Genomic DNA, 18026 nt, shown 5'->3' with positions numbered 1-18026 from the left:
CTGGCAATAAAGAGAGGATTACACACCAGGGCAAGCTCACTCCCAGCCCTCCCCACCCAGCTCACACGGGTCGTTGTGGAATGTCGAGAGAGTGCCGTGGGCACCAGCCGCAAAATGGCTGCCATGGGTTACGTGGCATAACACAAAATGCCTCACAAGAAACTGAGCAGGAAGAGCAAACACTCTCATGTACTGTGTGGATTGTTTAAGGGATATTCACTGAGACCTTTAGCAGGTGCCATAAGAGGTTCTAAGTATCAGGGAACTTGCCTCCAAATTAAGGAAACGATTCTTAATTCACAAATTCATATATAATATGAACCAAATATGCACACTAAATGAAAATGCCCAATAATGGTCCACATATATGGCAGTAATACTCTTGATGCTTACTGTTTGCAAAACATTGTAAACAGAAGTATTTTAGTTAAAGTATACTATTTAGATGTGGAGTTGTTCTTTTAGAGGTTGAACGTTGCTTTTTTAAAAAATCTATATGCATTTTCAGTTCTGCTGATTCTGTAAGAATACGCATTTCCATACCACAGATTTTCATGTTGTTTTGTAAATGGATATAGACCTCCGTTTTACTACTGAAAAGACCTGTATGGGTTGAAACATGTTGAGTATTTTATTATCAGATGTGTTATTGTCATGTACTACTCGGACAGTTACAATGATAATGGGCAATATCAAACGTTAGCCTGTCATACTCAGAGTAGACCCACTGGAATGAATGGATTTAAGTCACCTAAGTTCAGTTAGTCTGCTCTAAGTATGACTAACATTGAATATTGCCTTTAGTCTCTATATTTTGCCAACTTAAAAAGATGAGCTTGTGAACTAAGAATTGCTTTCTTAAATTGTATGTAGGGACTGCGGTGCTTCTGTTAAGGATATTCCCTTTTGAATCTCTGTGCACCTAAGTGCATAAATCAGTTCTCCCCCCTGAGCCCCCCAAGTCTGGATCATATAGCAGGCCACTAGGAAGCCGGGTTGTCCCTCTCCTTTGCTGAGCAATTGTGATCAAAAGCTTTATCTGGTCTCAATTCTATGTGGTCCACTGCATTCTAGGTTCCAACCACACCCAAACCTTCTGCAGTGGTGATGGGCCAGCTGTGGCTTTCCAGATGTTGTTGGACCACAGCTCTCATTGTCCGTAGCCATTGGCCATGCCGACTGGGGCTAATGAGAGTTGGGGAGTCCAGCAACCCCCAGAGTTGCCGCAGCTCCTCCCACCCCTGGTCTACAGCAGTCTACAGACTCTGAAGATGGAGATGGAAGCCCTAGCTGTTCAGGGTAGTGCCATGGGACACTCTGGGAGCCCCATAGCGGGCATAGGCCTGTCAATTTGGCCAGGGGTGGGAAACAGCCATTGGTGCCAATGACAGCTTCAATTTCATTAGGGCTGTGGCACAAGGGAAAGGGAGAAGCCCCCTTTTCCCTGCACACCCCCGTTCCAATCTCGATGGCCTGCAAGCACACATGCCCCGCTTGCAGAATTCCCTGAGGCATCTGGTTGGGAGCAAGATGATGGACTAGATGAGCCTTTGGCAACAGGGCTCAGGTGTCCCAATTCAGCCCTCTGCCCCGTGGCATCAGGGTCGAGACAGATGCCCCTAACATGCTGCGTTGCTAGGTGGTTACTTACCCCTTTGTTTTGGTAGCAATCTTGACATTGGTGACCTTCCACTCAACACCTGTAAGAGACACCCAACCTCTAGGTCATGGAGCAGATCGGCAAAGAGGTAAGCAGCCCCTACCTTTTGCGGAGCTAATGGGACCTGGCAAGTCTGGACTCCATGCTCCTAGCCCAGGCTTCCTCAACCTCAGCCCTCCAGATGTTTTTGGCCTACAACTCCCATGATCCCTAGCTAGCAGGTCCAGTGGTCAGGGATGATGGGGATTGTAGTCTCAAAACATCTGGAGTGCCGAGGTTGAGGAAGCCTGTCCTAACCCAACCCAAATCAATTCTGCTGCAGCACTTACTGGGGGCCTAGAAGATGGAAACCCTAACCCAACCCTAACCCTAAACTCAACCCTAAGCCTACTCATGGTTCAACTGGCATACAGAACAACCATGTTGAGCAGGGAATGGGACTGACTACATCTGCTGGTCCTTCCCGCACCCCTATCAGGGACTGGGCAGAGGAGGAATGGTTGCGACCGCCTCCCCATCCTGACTCTTCCAAGGAAGAAGAAGAGGAAGACAGTACAGATTTACAACAGGGGTTTGAGGGAGGTCGCAGCTCAGAGGCAGATAAGGGGGGAAAGTTGGGAAATAATGGGAGAGGAAGAGGAGCAGGCAGAGACAGAGCAGAAACTGGCTGACACGTTGTCATTAGAAAGCATTCCAGACCCTCCATCTCCCAGAACCCGGCGAGCCTTAAAAGTAGGAGAGCAAAGAGCTCAAAGACAGAGGGCATGTAGCTATAGCCTCTCTCTGTAATATTGAAATAAAAAAGGACAGCAAGAAACTTTTCCTTGTCTTTATACTTTCCTGGGCAACCAGCTGGGAGCTGCTGACAGCATCCTGACAGCCCCTTGCAGATTGACTGCTGTCAGGGTTCCTGATCACAAGCAGAGTTCCTATGCACAAGCTGCTGCATGCACATTGAGCCTCTTATCACCTTGGACCCAATGCACAGAAATTGGGGGTGGAGGGGCGGGCGAGCAAGACCATCCAGCACCACCCCAGTCCCGCTCATCAAGACTCCTTACAAAAGAGATTGAAGGCTGAACTGCTAATACTGTAATGCCCTGATGCAAATCTGTGGCGCGACTAACGTTTGGAAGGTTGTGTACATCTGTAGGTCACAGCAGGGTGTGACACTGCAGAGATGGAGATGGAGTAGAATTAGGCAACCCAATGAACGTCCCCCCTCTGGATGCACTCCTAAAAATATGGCACCCAGAACTGGACTCCATACCCCTTGACAATTAACAGGGCTTCACCCTCCGCCCCCACTGCCCCGAAGCTATTCCCAGAGAGTGAGGGGACAGGGACGTGAGCCTCACCTTCCAAGTCTGTCACCAGGATGTTGCCATTTGTCCACTGGTACAGCCAGTGCTGGAAGGCGCAACACTTTTGCCCGACCTCGGAGAGGCTGGCTGGAGCCAGGCCGCCATTTCTTCGGCCACAGTAGCACTCGAACTGGCCGGGCAGGTCCTCCTCCATGGTGGCATAGGGAATATTGTTCGCCGGGCGGTAGATCAGGTAAAGAGGGATGATTCTGTCAAAAGCAGATTCCCATTTTTGGTTGCTGCTCAGAGCCTTGCAACCAGGTCAAGCGCTCCCACACCTGGACAGAGCTGGCATCAGGGGGGCAGCTCTGCCAGGACACCCACTAATTCCCAGCAAAGGAGCCACTTTGACCTCCAGAGCCTCCTGGTCCTGGTGTCAGCTGCTGCTGCTGCCTAGACACCTGGCACGTGAGCAGGGACAAGAGCAAGGAGCCACAGCCTCTACTGGCATTGCCCTCTGGTCCTTGGCAGCACTGCCAATTGGGTGCAGAAGGAGAGGAGGCAGCCTTCATTCCTGACCGTGCTGTCTGGGGCTGATGGGAGTCGTGGTCCACTAATTTCTGGAGGGCCACAGGTCCTCGCTCCTGCTCCAGAGAGAGACCGGCTCCTTTCCGCCTACCTGCCCATTGTTCCTATCAGGGTATCAGGATTGGATTCAAAAACTCCGAGATAGCATAACTGGTAGAGCATGAGACTCTTAATCTCAGGGTAATGGGTTTGAGCCCCACATTGGCCAAAGGATTTCTGCATTGCAAGGGGTTATATTAGATGGTGCTGGTGGTCGCTTCCAACTCCACAATTCTATGGTTCTATGAACCCTTTTCAGTGGGACTTGCTAGCTGGGCTGCAGAGATACAACTTACTCAGGCACCGGACCAAAGGCAGGGATGGCTTTGGCCTCGGCAGCAAAGATCTTGCAGTATTCCCGACTTGAATTCTGGATCTTGCATTCCTACGGAAAGCAAACAAACAATCCTCCATGAGACTTTTGGACTTTGCAGGCAGAACGGAGGGGTGATACACTCGTGGACATAAAATGGGTAGGCCAAATCGGCAGGCAGAGCGGATGCTTAAGCAAAGCGACCAAAGACAGGCAGTGGTCTAAGCACTTGCACAGCCTCTCCTGATTCAGATGGGATGGAGAGACAGATCTGGGTGGCATCTGCACACTGGTGACAATCGTCTCTGGGTGACTCCCCATAGCAGTTGCATGTAGGTATTAAGCCACAATGTGTCAGGGACCGTGCTGAGGAGGGCTGCACTGAGGAGCAAAGGTGGGAGCCTCCCCCTCCCCCTGCCCCTGATCCAGATCCCTCATCTTCCCATGAGCAGGAGGACAGTATAGTTTTGGAACAGTGGTTTGCAGAGGGACATAGTTCAAATACTGGATGGGGAACAGCTAGGAAAAGAAACACTTGAAGGGAGAGGGTTAACAGATTCACAGTCTCTAGACAGCGTTCCTCCACCACCCTCCCCAAAGTCGAGAAGAGCTCAGAAAGTAGCAGAACAGAAAGCACAGAGGGGATAAGCTCAGATTACGAGACGTAGAAGTGATGTAGGTTCATAGGGATAGGAGGGGGTGGGCTCTTTAAATTGGGAGCACCGCCATTACTCGGAGAAGTGTTCTTCATTCTCTTGCTGTGATTATTAAAGTTTCTAACTGGGGAAAAGACTCCTTTTCCTTTGTTCTGATTTATCTACGGCCACAGGGAAGGAAGGCGATTCCCTGAAGCCTGACACAATGGGAACAGAATGAAAACTTCAGCGAACCCAGAAGCCATTAAGCTATGCAGATGCACCCCCCAATGCTTTTTACCTGGTAACAACCCTACAGGAAAGAGTGGGATGACTGCAAACACCCAGAGCCATTCCAGGAGGATACCTTGGCCAGGATCGAACCTGGGACCTTCTGCATGCTAAGCGAGGGCTCCAACTCTGAGCCAGCCAAGGCCATTTGGCAAGCAGCAGAGCACCGAGTCTCCCTCTACCCACCTGGATGGTGATGTCATAGTTCCTCTCCACCAGCGTGTTCTCACTGCGCCCACCAAAAGCGATGAGGTTGCGGACCTTGATGATGCCTGTGTGCCCAGACTCAAACACCGGCTCGAGGCCGTAGATGGCACGGGCGCGACATGCCTTGCGCAGGTAACCTTGGCCCACCTCCAGGTCCTCCATCATGATCCGGCCAAAGAGCTTGTCCCCCCAGAAGCCGGAGTCAGCCAGGCCTTTGGCAAACACCATGGGTGTCATCTCGATCTCCTCGCCAACTGGAAGAGAGGGAGAAGGTGTGGGGCTCAAAGAGTGGGGGAAGGAGACGATGCCCAACCTGACAGCACTCAGTTCTCGTGGTGGAGACAGGGGTGGGGGAAAAGGTCCATTGAATGATCTAGGTGGTGTGACTTGTTCTTCAGCAACAGGTGGAAGGGACTCTCTCCTTGGCACAACAACCAGCGCACGTGTCCCTTGATGCTCAGATGCAGCTGTTGGGTGCTAATAGGAAGCCAAGGGAGAACAAGGCAAGGGACAAGGAGAGATGTTGGGCAAAAGGCCCAAGGGACCCAAAACCAGCCAGGTGTGTGGATGAGCAGGATTTCCTCCATCAAGATCATGGAACAACATGGAGAGAAGAGGGTGGGGAAGACAGAGAGCCCGGCAAGGTATGTCTGGGTATTGTGACTGTGGGATCCATGGGGATGGAGGTCTTGCTAGGTCCAGGCAGGATGACTTAAGATGTGTCACTTGGAGAAATAAGGAAGCTGAGAGGCTCACCTCAAAACAGCACCCTCTCTCTGCCTTTCGCCCCAAAGAGGAGACCATCTCACTGATCTCTCCTACTCCTTTAATGCTAAACTTTGCATGCGACGGCGGCGACACAGCTGGAGCATGTGGGGCGGGGGTCCTGTTACCTGGAGGGGCACAAGACTTGCCACGCCATCTGCGGGGCACAATTTACCTTCTATTTCTTCCTTGGAGATAAATCCCGATAGCACTGGGAAGAAAGATAGAAAAATACACATTTATCACAGTTATGGAGCCCCACATACATTCACACCATACACTGAAAGCACACATTTTTCCTAAAGGATCCTGGGAACTGTAGTTTACCCCTCACAAAGCTACCATTCCTCACACCCTTAGCAAACAACAGTTCCCAGGATTCTTTGGGGGAGACGCTGGGTGTATTAAAAGACAGCTGAGAAAAGGGAGGAGGAATCTTTCAGCCCATTTAATCAAAATTTTAATCGTGGTGCAGCTCCCTTTTCTTGCTGGAAGGTCTGCGTAAGTCTAGCTTCTCTTTGCCCTATTTCCCCAAACATCATATCTGCCGCCATCCTCAAAAGCACATGTGTCTCTCGCAGCTGCAAGTGGGCCTGCTTTGCACCCTGAGATTTTGTATGCTGAACAGCTTTCCTATATTCATGCACGATAACAATTTGTCTGCGTCTCTGCTGAGACTCCAGGCTGTGTGGCAGATTAGGATGCACTCATTATTATTATTATTACTATTGCTTCATTTATTTATATCCCACCTTTCCCCCACAGAACCAAGACTCAAGGTGGCTCACAAAAATTAAAACAAACATGGATAAAACGCAGAAAGCAAGCAAGCAAGCAAGCAAGCAAATAAATAAATAAATAAATAAGCGATAAATTAACATGTGCCATTAAGGTAAGATGGAGAATATACAGGAGAAATGATTTTGAGGAGATACGGAAGGTGTTTGTAGAATTTGCACTGTTAAAATGGAAAGGGGTCAAACCATCGCAAGAGGTGTTGAAATTTTGGGAGGCTGAATAGTTACAACGGAATGGTCTCAGGGGTGGGATGCACATTTTTACTCTAATTTATTTATTATTATTACTTTGTCAAAATAAAAAAGAAAATTGTAAAAAAGAAAAGTATAAATGGAAAGAATAGCTCTAAAAGAATAGCAACTATTAAACTATTAAATAGTAAACAGAGAGAGAGAGAAGTATGTGTGTCTGTCTGTGTGTGTGTGTGTGTGTGTGTGTGTGTGTATGATAATAATGATGATGATGATGATGATGATTGTTATTATTTATAAACTGCCCATCTGGCTGGGTTTCCCCAGCCACTCTGGGCGGCTTCCAACAGAATATTAAAATACAATGGTCTAGTAAACATTAAAAGCTTCCCTAAACAGGGCTGCCCTCAGATGTCTTCTAAAAGTCTGGTAATTGTTTATCTCTTTGACATCTGGTGGGAGGGTTTAATGGTTTAATTACTTTTTATCTATTAAGGTTTGTATGTTTTTAGCTTTCTGTGTTTTATCCAGGAACAGAATAGAATCAAAACAATGTAACAGAATCAATACAATTCTAATTATAGAATCCTATAATTAAAATGATATAAAATCAAATCTAGAAGATCTAGCAAACCAGTCTAGTAGATAAAGCTCAGCACTGCTAAAAGCCCTTTCCTTAAAAGCAGCCAGCTCCCAAAAGCCTGCCAGAACAAAACAGTCTTCACCTGCTTGGTGGAAGGACAACAAGGAGGGAGCCTGTCTAGTCTCCCTGGCAAGGGAGTTCCAAACTTTGGGAGCAGCCACCAAGAAGGCCCTCTCCTGTGTTCCCACCAGGCATGGACTAAGACCAAGGCATCCCCTGAAGATCTCAGAGCTTGGGCCGGTTTGTATGAGAAAATGCGGCTGTACAGATAGCCTAAGCTGTTAAAGCTTTATAGGTCCTAAGGTAAAGGGACTCCTGACCATTAGGTCCAGTCGCGGACGACTCTGGGGTTGCAGCGCTCATCTTGCTTTACTGGCTGAGGGAGCCGGCGTACAGCTTCTGGGTCATGTGGCCAGCATGACAGCCGCTTTCTGGCGAACCAAAGCAGCGCATGGAAACGCTGTTTACCTTCCCGCCGGAGTGGTACCTATTTATCTACTTGCACTTTGACGTGCTTTTGAACTGCTAGGTTGGCAGGAGCAGGGGATTTGAACCGCCGACCTTCTGATCGGCAAGTCCTAGGCTCTGTGGTTTAACCCACAGTGCCACCCGCGTCCCTATCGTTCCTTTTTGCACATGCATGCGCATGCACTTAACATGCACCCCACACTGTGCATTGTACTGTGCATGCACAGCAAGCTCCCCACGAGAAGTCTTTGTGCTTCCAAACAGGTGCATCAGCAAAAAGCGGCCCAGCAGACCAACGCCATGATGTGCAGTGGGATGAAGTCAAGCGCCTGCAGATCTCAAGCACCCTGTCCACAGCCCCGGGTGTTCTCCTCTGCTGCGCACATCTTGCAAGGTGAGCACCGCCTCCGAGGAGCAGCCAGGCCTGGCAGCAAGGGACAGACTCACCTTCAGCGCTCAGGAGGAAGTCTGTGGAGTCGGTGCCATACTCATTCTGGATGGTGCACTGGTAAACTCCGCAATCCTTGAGGGAGACCTGCACAATGGCCAGGGCCGCCTGCCCTTCGTCTCCAGAGCTGGAAGAGAGCCCACCGAGAGATGAGAGCAGGGCACGCTGCAAGGAAAATGGGTGCATGTGGCCTTCAAGTGGTCACGAGACAGAAAGAGGGAAGGGGACCTGCTGCAGATCTTGGCAAGATCCTTGTTAGGCTTCGGGGAATAGGCTTCCTTGGCGCCCGCCCCCATGGCAATAGATAAAAAGATCAAAGAAAGGCATGTCTTACCAGTTAGAAACTTTAATAATCACAGAGAGAACACATCTCCTAGAAAAGGCGGTGCTCCCAATTAAGGATTACACCCCAATATATATATTGAGGAGGGACCCCAGCCAACAGGGCTGGTCCTCCTATTAGCCGGAATGAGACAGCCATCTCAGGGAGCAGGTGAAAGTGGGCATGGGGCAGGGGCAAGGACTGGAGAGCTGTTGCCCTGAGGCAAGGTGGAAGATGCTCTCCATCATCAGTGTGGAAGTCAGATTCAATAAACAGTAAAAGGTAAAGGTAAAGGGACCCCTGACCGTTAGGTCCAGTTGCGGACGACTCTGGGGTTGCGGCGCTCATCTTGCTTTACTGGCCGAGGGAGCCGGCGTACAGCTTCCGGGACATGTGGCTAGCATGACTAAGCCGCTTCTGGCGAACCACAGCAGCGCACGGAAACACTGTTTACCTTCCCGCCAGAGCAGTACCTATTTATCTACTTGCACTTTGACGTGCTTTCGAACTGCTAGGTTGGCAGGAGCAGGGCCCGAGCAATGGGAGCTCACCCCGTTGCAGGGATTCGAACTGCCAACCTTCTGATCAGCAAGCCCTAGGTTCTGTGGTTTAACCCACAACACCACCCGCATCAATTTCAGTTTCTCTCAGCTTTTCATTTTTTCCAAATTTTAAGTTTAATTCCCAGCATTCGTTTGCATTTTTTTTAAAAAGCCCTCAAGAATACATCAGCATTGTGCTGCGAATTTCTCAAAAAGACTGATACTGATGAATTGGAAAAATAAAAATGCAGCTCCCTTCTACGAATGGTTTGAAGACTTGTACAAACTCGCAGCATATGAACAACTTGCATATAAACGCAGACTTGCTATGGACAAATCCAGTGATATTTGGAATCCATTCTTACAAATACTGTAATAGGTTAAGATCTGATGAAGTACAAGAACAACTTTGTAAAGTACACAGTCGTGCCTTGGGAGTCAAATGTTTTGGCTCCCGAACGCCGCAAACCCAAAAGTGAGTGTTCTGGTTTGTGAACATTCTTTGGAACCCGAACGTCAGACCTGGCTTCTGATTGGCTGGAGGAGCTTCCTGTAACCAATCGGAAGCCGCACCTTGGTTTCCAAACGTTTTGGAAGTCGGACAGACTTCTGGAACAGATTCCGTTTGACTTCCGAGGTAGGACTGTACAGTTTTGGGTTTTCCCCCCTCCCTCCTTTATTTTCCCTTCCGCACGGCTGCTGCTTCTCTCTCTCTCTCTCTCACTCTCTCTTTACGTCTCATCATGTTTAGTGCACATATAATTATGTACTTTTTCAAATTTCAATAAAGATGTCTCGAAAAAATATATTTTCACATTTATATGTAATTTTGGCAGCTATATTTGTGCACAGCCATTTTCTCTAAGAAAATGCATTTCTGCGTGTTATTTTTATTCACCTATGCGTTCTTACGCCCAATTCACCCTTGTACGTGCATTTCGGTGCACATTACGTAGCTTAAGTTTGGGCTGCATTGCAAAATTCAGTGACCTGCAAATCTTGAAAGACAGCTGTGTTGTGGTAAGTGTGGCACTTCAGAAAAGTGTGGATTTGGCAGGCCTGCCTTTAAACACAAACTGAATTGAATTTCTCCGCCACCCGAATCAGCACCCCTCACCTCCTTTTGGCATCTGTCACAGGAACCTCATCCTTATACCAGGTCAGCTTTGAGTCACCCAAAATGTTGAAGAACTGGCACCAAAGCTTCAGATTTCCAGAGGCATCCGAGAACTGCTCAGCTCGGATTTTGCGAATCACCTGGGGAGCTGCAAAGAGACAGTGGCTGATTTATCAGTTAGAGAAAAAGAAGAAGATATTTATTACTTATAACCCACCCATCTAACTGGGTTTCCCCAGCCACTCTGGGCGGCTTCCAACAGGAGATGAAAAATACATTAAAAATATATTTCCAGTTGACTGGAAAATGTGCATCCTGGTAGACGAATAAATGAGCAAATTAAGTTAATTTGGATATGCAGAAAATTCCAAAGAGAAATTTAAGGAATTGCAGAAAGAGGGGGAAGGAAGTTGAGTTTTGAAATGTTAAAATGATTGTAAAAGTATTGAAACGTATAAAACTGAAAATCATGAATGAATGAATGAATGAATGAAAATGTGTGTCCTGGCAGTTGCAGGGGTTCGAGATGGGCCTGCCCCTGCGATGGGTTCCAACATCAGTCCTAAACTGGGGGGGGGGGGTTGCTGTTTGCTGTTCTGCACCAGGCAGTAAAAAAGCAGCATAAATTTGGAAGGGTATCTGCTTTTCAAGGCCTGTATTGTTTCGGAAAGTGCAAATGGCACAAGGCCACGTTTCTCCTTCCCTCATCCTCACTCTTTCTACCAACAGTGCAGTGCCTCTGCCAGGCACCTTCTCCTGCACCTCAGGGGGCTCCAATGCCCACCCCCTCCTGGCTACGACCGTGGAAGCCTGAAGGGGTGGGGAGAAAGCGTTGGTTTTCCTAACTGAAAGCATTGTTGGGGGGCCCTTGGGCAAGACCTCTTTCAGCCCTCAGCGAGTCTCTCTCCTCCCTGCCATTCTCACCAACTCCAGCTGCCGTCCGCCATCTTTGCCACGCCCTGCTTCCATCCCTCGCCAGGCAGCCAAGGAACAAGCAGCCAGGGGCAGCAACTGCTCTTCGTGCTCCTCGCCACCAGCTCCCTTGTGTGAGCTAGAGCAGTGTTTCCCAACCTTTGGTCTCCAGCTGTTTTTGGACTACAACTCCCATCATCCCTAGCTAGCAAGACCAGTGGTCAGGGATGATGGGAACTGTAGTCCAAAAACAGCTGGAGACCAAAGGTTGGGAAATACTGAGCTAGAGCAAAGGGTGGATGAAGAAGCAGGTTGCCGTGGCGAAGAGGAGAAGCAGGACCAGAGAGAGCTCTTCCCAGGGACCCCCCTGCTGGGGAGGGGTGGTACAGGCCTCCAGCGGGTGCCCAACCATGTTGATCCTTGGTGCCAGCCCTTCCTCTTGGCCCCTTGGGAGCCTGAGGAAGCATGGCCAGAGGGGTGTGGTGGTTCACCTCTCCACTAAGCCATGAAACTCACCGAGTGACCAGTGGCCACCTGTTGTTTTTTAATTAAGTTTTTATTAAACATTTCAACATAACAGTTTGTCAAAAAACATATCATACTCATTTCCCCCCCATAAATTTCCCTCCTCCCTCATTAAGAAAACCCCACCCTGCCGGACATCCCTCAGCTCCTCTCTCTGGTTTTTGAGCACAAGTTATTCTCTGCATATTATACAACTGTAATAATCCTTAATTAATCTGTCTATGTGTTACCAATAATAAATTTGTGTTTGTTTATTCAAAACCTGCCAAGGAGATCAGTTCATTTTGTTGTTTCTTTAAACCAGTGGCCATCAGTCTAAAGTGCCTCACAAGGCTAGGACTCAGGCAAGAAGGTGGTCCCTACAGGAAAGGCGGGGGGGGGGGGTCTCTCAGGGTGAGAGACTGGGAGAAGAGGTAGGCTCTCAGGTGGATCTACTTTTCTGCGTGTGGATAAATATGACATATATTATATAAATGTGATAAAAGGACCCCTATAGTTATCGTTCAGCCCGGACACTGAGGTCCAACCGCCAAGGCGGTTCCCTCACTGCGAGAGGTGAGGTTACAGGGAACCAGGCAGAGGGCCTTCTCGGTAGTGGCACCCGCCCTGTGGAACACCCTCCCATCAGATGTCAAGGAAATAAACAACTAACTGACTTTTAGAAGACATCTGAAAGCATCCCTGTTAGGGAAGTTTTTAATGTTTGATATTTTATCGTGGTTTTAATATTCTGTTGGGAGTCTCCCAGAGTGGCTGGGGAAACCCAGCCAAATGGGTTGGGTATAAATTTACTATTATTATTATTATTATTATTATTATTATTATTATTATTACTACTACTACTACTACTATTTTCTTTCTTTCTTTCTTTCTTTCTTTCTTTCTTTCTTTCTTTCTCTCTCTCTCTCTCTCTCTCTCTCTCTCTCTCTCTCTTTCTTTCCCCTCTTTCTTTCCCCTCTTTCTTCTCCTTTCTTGGTTTCTTATTATTTTTGTTATTTAGATTAGTTTGATTTCTATTTTATGTCAAAAGCATTCCATAAAAGTACTTATTAAAAATAATAAACTACCTCACAGGGCTGTTGTGAGGATAAAATGGGGGGGGGGGGTTTCCGTTTACACCTCCTTGAGCTCCTTGGAGGAAAAGTGGCAAATAAACCTCAAAACGAATTAATTACTAGCTCAAGGGGGGTGGGATTTCATCTGGGAATGCTTATTCCCCTAGACGTGACTTTCCCTCTCAACCTGCAAGAAGAAACTTTTCTCAGGGTGGGGCTAGATGCCCTCCCAGGGAGGCTGAAAAGCCACACCCCTCCTGACCTTTAAATGGGTCATTTGCTTTCCGGGATTCGCCCACTTGTACTTCGGCCGTGGTCTCTTCCAACTTCTCTGGAGCTCGCGGGGAGCTGCCTTCCACATTCTTGTTTTCTTCTGCTATTTCTTCATAGATCTTGGGCACTTCTAAGGTTGCCATCTTCCTAGCTGTGGTAGGGGAGCGCTTCTCCAGGGGAGGAGAAGCCGGGACGGGGCTTTGCAAAAGTGCTGCGTTCTTGCGGCCCTGCTGTGGGGACACAGTGGGGCTGCCCCTTTTTGCCCGTGGCTGCCCATCTGGGGCCACCCCTTCCATCTCGTCGGCCTGTTTGGCTTTGGTGAGGTATATTTTGCGACGTGCCCCGGAGGCCAGTTCCTGAGGTGTGGCACTCGGCAGTGCCGACGGTGCCTCGCCGGAAACCTCCGGAGACGTATCTGGGGGCCCTGCCAGCTCGCTGGAGATGCTCCCCACCACAATCGAGGGCACGCAGGGCAATGGGGCGGCCTCCGGTTCAGCCACCAAGCTCTCTTTGCAAGCAAGCAGCTCTTGGTTGATCATCCCTGTGATCCTCCGGGAAGTCTTGGGAGTCAACTGCAGATTCTCTGCGCTTTGGAAGAGCTGGTTGGTTTCTACCCGCTCAAAGATCTTCCTCGATGTCCTGGGAGTCAAGCCAGCTATGCCCACATCCGGCAAGTGCTTGGGAATGGCAGTCGGCTGGGTCCTTTCTTCCAAAGCCTTGACATCTTGCTTCTTGCTGCCCTTGCTTTTGTCGGCCTCTGTGGTCATCTTTAAGAGCAGAAGCAAGTAATTTTTCAGGGAAGACACTAGGTTTGTGTTCTGTGCCTTATCTGCGGTTTGATCCTCCTCCATCGCGGTCTCTGTTTGGCCTGAGTTCTGTATTGCAGGTGCCTCAGAGACTGTTCTCTCCCTTTCCTTAGTTCTGATGTCCATCTTCCTGCCCAGGCCAAACGACTCCTTCTCATTTTCCTCACTCCTCAGTGGAGTTGGGGGCTCTTCCTGGGCACGGACTTCCATGTTGCCCACCTTCCGCTGCTCTGATTCTGAAGCTGCCACCTTTGATGGCTGCCAGGTTTCTATTTCTCTCTTCACATCCCTCAGCAAATGGGCCACGGACTGCCGCTTCTCAGCTGAACCTTCTTCATCTGGAGAAAGTGGAGCAGATTCTTGGAATGCCAGAGGCATTGCTACTGTAGGAACCAGATGAGGTTCCTCTGAAATACTTTGATGGGAAACTGGGGCTTCTACAGCAACTTCTGGGACCAATAATGGCCTTGCTGTGACTGTGGGAGGCCTCTCGCCCTCAAGCCCTAAATCCCTGTTTAGCCTAGACCTCTTGTCTCCCTGGACCTCAAAGGCTTCTTCTTGCTTTTCTTTGCTCACCGTGTCAATTTGAGGGGCATATCGCTCCAAGATGACTGTAGGTCTAGGCTCAAGACTGGATTCCTCAACCAATGACCCGGGAGCAGCCAGATCTTTACTGTCATGACTTGGAATTGGTTTGGCTTGGGTTCTGTCACTTCCAAAACGTGGGGAACGCCTTTTCACATCTTCTCTCAAAACCCGCTGTTCCTTCCCAATGGGCTGTGTGGTGCCAAGGGAGAGAACTGGGGGATTCTGGGAAGTCACTGAGAAGTGCTGGCTGCCATCCTGGCTTAGCACCAACATGCTTGGCTCTTGGGCCTCTTGGCTAGGATCATCTTGCTCCTCAGGCTGTTTGGTCTCTGGCTCTCTTGGAGCACCTTCCCTTATTGCAAAATGGCGGGCATCCTGGCTTGTTTCTTCTCCAAGACCCACATCTGGAGTTTGCAGGTTGCGGGCAGTGGGCAAGGCTGGCTTTAAGGTTTGCGGAGCCTAGGAAGAAAGAGCACAGAGTTTATTAGTAGCAATGGGCACATTCCCCCCTCATCTCAACTCAATACTAGCTTGGTATATTTGATTATTTTCAGAGAACACTTTGAAGGGAAAGCTCATCTTTTCCCTGGGAGTTCTTGCACAGCTTGGAAGGTTGGCACTCTTTTTAGCTCTGCTTTATTAAAAAAAAAAAAACACTTCTGTTTTTCAACTGTGACTCAAAATTCCATCCAAACCCTTGACACTAATCACAGCTCAGGCAAAGCTTGTGTTCGGGGGAAAAGCTCATTACTTGATGCATTAATTTGTGTTCCAAACCCAAAACAGCAAAAGGTCAAGGATTTCCTCTTTCTTGCAAAGTGTTTCACAGAGTTCTTCCCTACAGAGAAGAGAGCACTTAGAGGATGAACAGGATTTCATGATGGCTTAGGCCTCTTTGAGAATTCAGTGCTAACTAGAACCATGACCTGGGTAAGATGAAACTTGCTATGTTTCTTTTTCAACTAGTTTTGGTTTTGCTGAAAAACAATTCAATTGGCTGTACATTTCCAGTTCCCTTACTAAAACCACTTAAAAACAAACAAGCAGCACCTCAGCAACCTATGCAGAAGGGATTTTATGCTCTGTAGCTCTGCCCAATCACCCTCACATTATCAAAAAAAAATCCAAACCAGGAAATGAACTTTTTTTAATAATAATAATAATAATTTTTATTCATTTTTCAAACACATAATAAAAACAAATCACAAAACAAAAACTCAAAACGCAAAACAAAAGCATACATAACAATTAAACCAATATAACTTCAAAATTGTATTTTCATACACCTTCTTTCCTTCGACTTCCCCATACCTCCCCATCCCTGCATCCTTGTTTTATGGTTCTTTAGCAACCCTTTGGTCAATTTATTTTGATTCCCTTTCATTAAATTTCCTTTAGTTTTTTAGTTACAGCTGTAATTCTCTGTTTCTTACCCCTTGACATCTTAGCATTCCTCAATTTTACAACAGTTTTTAAGGTATATTTTAAATTTCTTCCAGTCCTCTTCCACTGTCTCCTTCCCCTGGTCACGGATTCTGCCCGTCATCTCGGCCAGTCCCATAAAGTCCATCATCTTTGTTTGCCATTCTTCCAGAGTAGGTAGTTCTTGCATCTTCCAATACTTCGACAGTAGAATTCTTGCTGCTGTGGTAGCATACATAAAGAAAATCCTATCCTTCTTTAACACCAATTGGCCAACCATGCCCAAGAGAAAAGCCTCTGGTTTCTTAGGAAAAGTCCACTTAAGGACTTTCTTAATTTCATTATAGATCATTTCCCAAAAAGCTTTAATCTTCGGTCAGGTCCACCAAAGGTGATAAAAAGTACCTTCAGTCTCATTACATTTCCAGCATTTGTTATTTGGCAGATGATAGATTTTTGCAAGCTTGACTGGGGTCATGTACCACCTATAGATCATCTTCATTATGTTTTCTTTTAAAGCATTACATGCAGTAAATTTAATACCGGTAGTCCATAACTGTTCCCAGTCAGCAAACATAATATCATGACCGATGTCTTGTGCCCATTTAATCATAGCTGATTTCACCATCTCATCCTGTGTGTTCCATTTCAACAGCAAATTATACATTCTTGATAAGTTCTTAGTATTGGGTTCTAACAATTCTGTTTCTAGTTTTGACCTCTCTTTCTGAAATCCTATTTTCCTGTCCTGTTTGAATGTCTCATTTATCTGATGATAATGCAACCAATCTCGAACTTTGGGCTTTAATTTCTCGTAACTCTGAAGTTTAACCCTTACACCATCATATTCTAGAATTTCACAATATTTTGGCCATTTAGAGTCCATATTAAGCTTTTTCACTTCCTTAGCTTCCATTGGTGACACCCACCTGGGAGTCAGGAAATGAACTTTGAAAAGATAATTAGTCTCCTTGTGTGAGCTTAAAGCAGGCGCAGCCTGGGTGTTGCTGGGCTACAATTCCCATCATCTTTGACCACTGACCACGCTTTCTGGCGCTGATGGGAGTTGGAGCCCAGCAACATTGAGACGCTGCCACATTGGCTACCTTGGCTTAGAGAGAAAACATCATTGTAGTCCAGGGGCCATATTAACACCTTCAAGCAGCTGCTAGGGTACCAGGATGCCAGGATCTAGGTGGGCTCGTCCACCCCATCCCCCCATCTGGTCCAGCATTCTGAGCAGCACTGGATGAATGGGTCACATTTAAACTTTCCCACAATGCTGCAGATGTAGCATCACTCCAAGATACTGTTGGGAATCAAAATGGTGGCTACACCCACCCAGCTTGTAGCTGTAGCAGGAACCCCCCCCCATATCATTCCGTTTGTACAAACTTCACACACACTCACACTCACACACTACATACGCTACACTTCTGTTATAAATTCATAGAAAATCAACCATATATCAGATTTGCACTGTTCCACTTTTATTTTACTCCATGAAGGAAGGACTACAAAATGGGGAAGCCCAGCAAATCCACAGGAGCCCTGCCCAGTTGCTATGCCAACCCTGATGGTCCTAGACAGAAGACAATCAAGATCACAAAGAACTTGCATATGGGAGTGGATTCAGCATGGACTGGAACAAAGGACAATGATCAGATCTTCCCTCAGGGGGCAGGAAACTGCGACTACCTTTTGTCTTCAGAAAATGACTCATGGGGAGGAGGAGAAGGGAACCAGCCAGGTGACAGGACACTCAGGTTACCACCACAACTCCTCCCTCAACTCCTCCTTTCTGTAATGTACGCATGATGTTTCTGGTGGTGGGCTTGACCTAGAGGATGGGAATTTCAAAAGTTTTTATAAGGGCTTGCACACCATTTTTCTGTGTCTTTCCTCTCTCCTGCAAGTGAGGGGAACACCCTGTTGCAACAGTTCAATAAAGGCCAAGCCTACAGGCTGCTGTTTTGCTCCAAGTTATCCTGGTTGGTGTCTTTGCTTTTTTCAAGGGAGCCCTCAGATTTTTCCAGTAACAGTTTGGCGACCATGCTCAGGGACACTTGGTCCTCTTGTGAAGGTGAGGGGGGAGATAGAGGGGATCGGGCACC

General features: G+C 47.6%; 1 protein-coding gene across 3 annotated transcripts in view; it reads right to left on the bottom strand.

The window, feature by feature from the left end:
* The window catches only part of ALPK3 (alpha kinase 3), an 81675-nt gene that overhangs the window by 7580 nt on the left and 56069 nt on the right, over positions 1 to 18026 (bottom strand). For all 3 annotated transcript variants that reach the window (XR_013833031.1, XM_079953142.1, XM_079953143.1), the window contains 8 exons: positions 13086 to 14949; positions 10332 to 10479; positions 8350 to 8477; positions 5978 to 6013; positions 5017 to 5291; positions 3888 to 3976; positions 3019 to 3233; positions 1652 to 1700 (listed from right to left, as the gene is read on the bottom strand). Coding sequence is in view for 2 of the 3 variants with exons in the window: in XM_079953142.1 (XP_079809268.1) it covers positions 1652 to 1700; positions 3019 to 3233; positions 3888 to 3976; positions 5017 to 5291; positions 5978 to 6013; positions 8350 to 8477; positions 10332 to 10479; positions 13086 to 14949 (2804 nt within the window). In the remaining variant the exon portion in view is untranslated. The remainder of the gene's footprint in view (positions 1 to 1651; positions 1701 to 3018; positions 3234 to 3887; positions 3977 to 5016; positions 5292 to 5977; positions 6014 to 8349; positions 8478 to 10331; positions 10480 to 13085; positions 14950 to 18026) is intronic.

The sequence above is a fragment of the Podarcis cretensis genome (assembly GCF_951804945.1).
Source record: "Podarcis cretensis genome assembly, chromosome: 14".
Lineage (NCBI taxonomy): Eukaryota > Metazoa > Chordata > Lepidosauria > Squamata > Lacertidae > Podarcis > Podarcis cretensis.
This window is presented reverse-complemented; position numbering and strand designations above follow the sequence as displayed.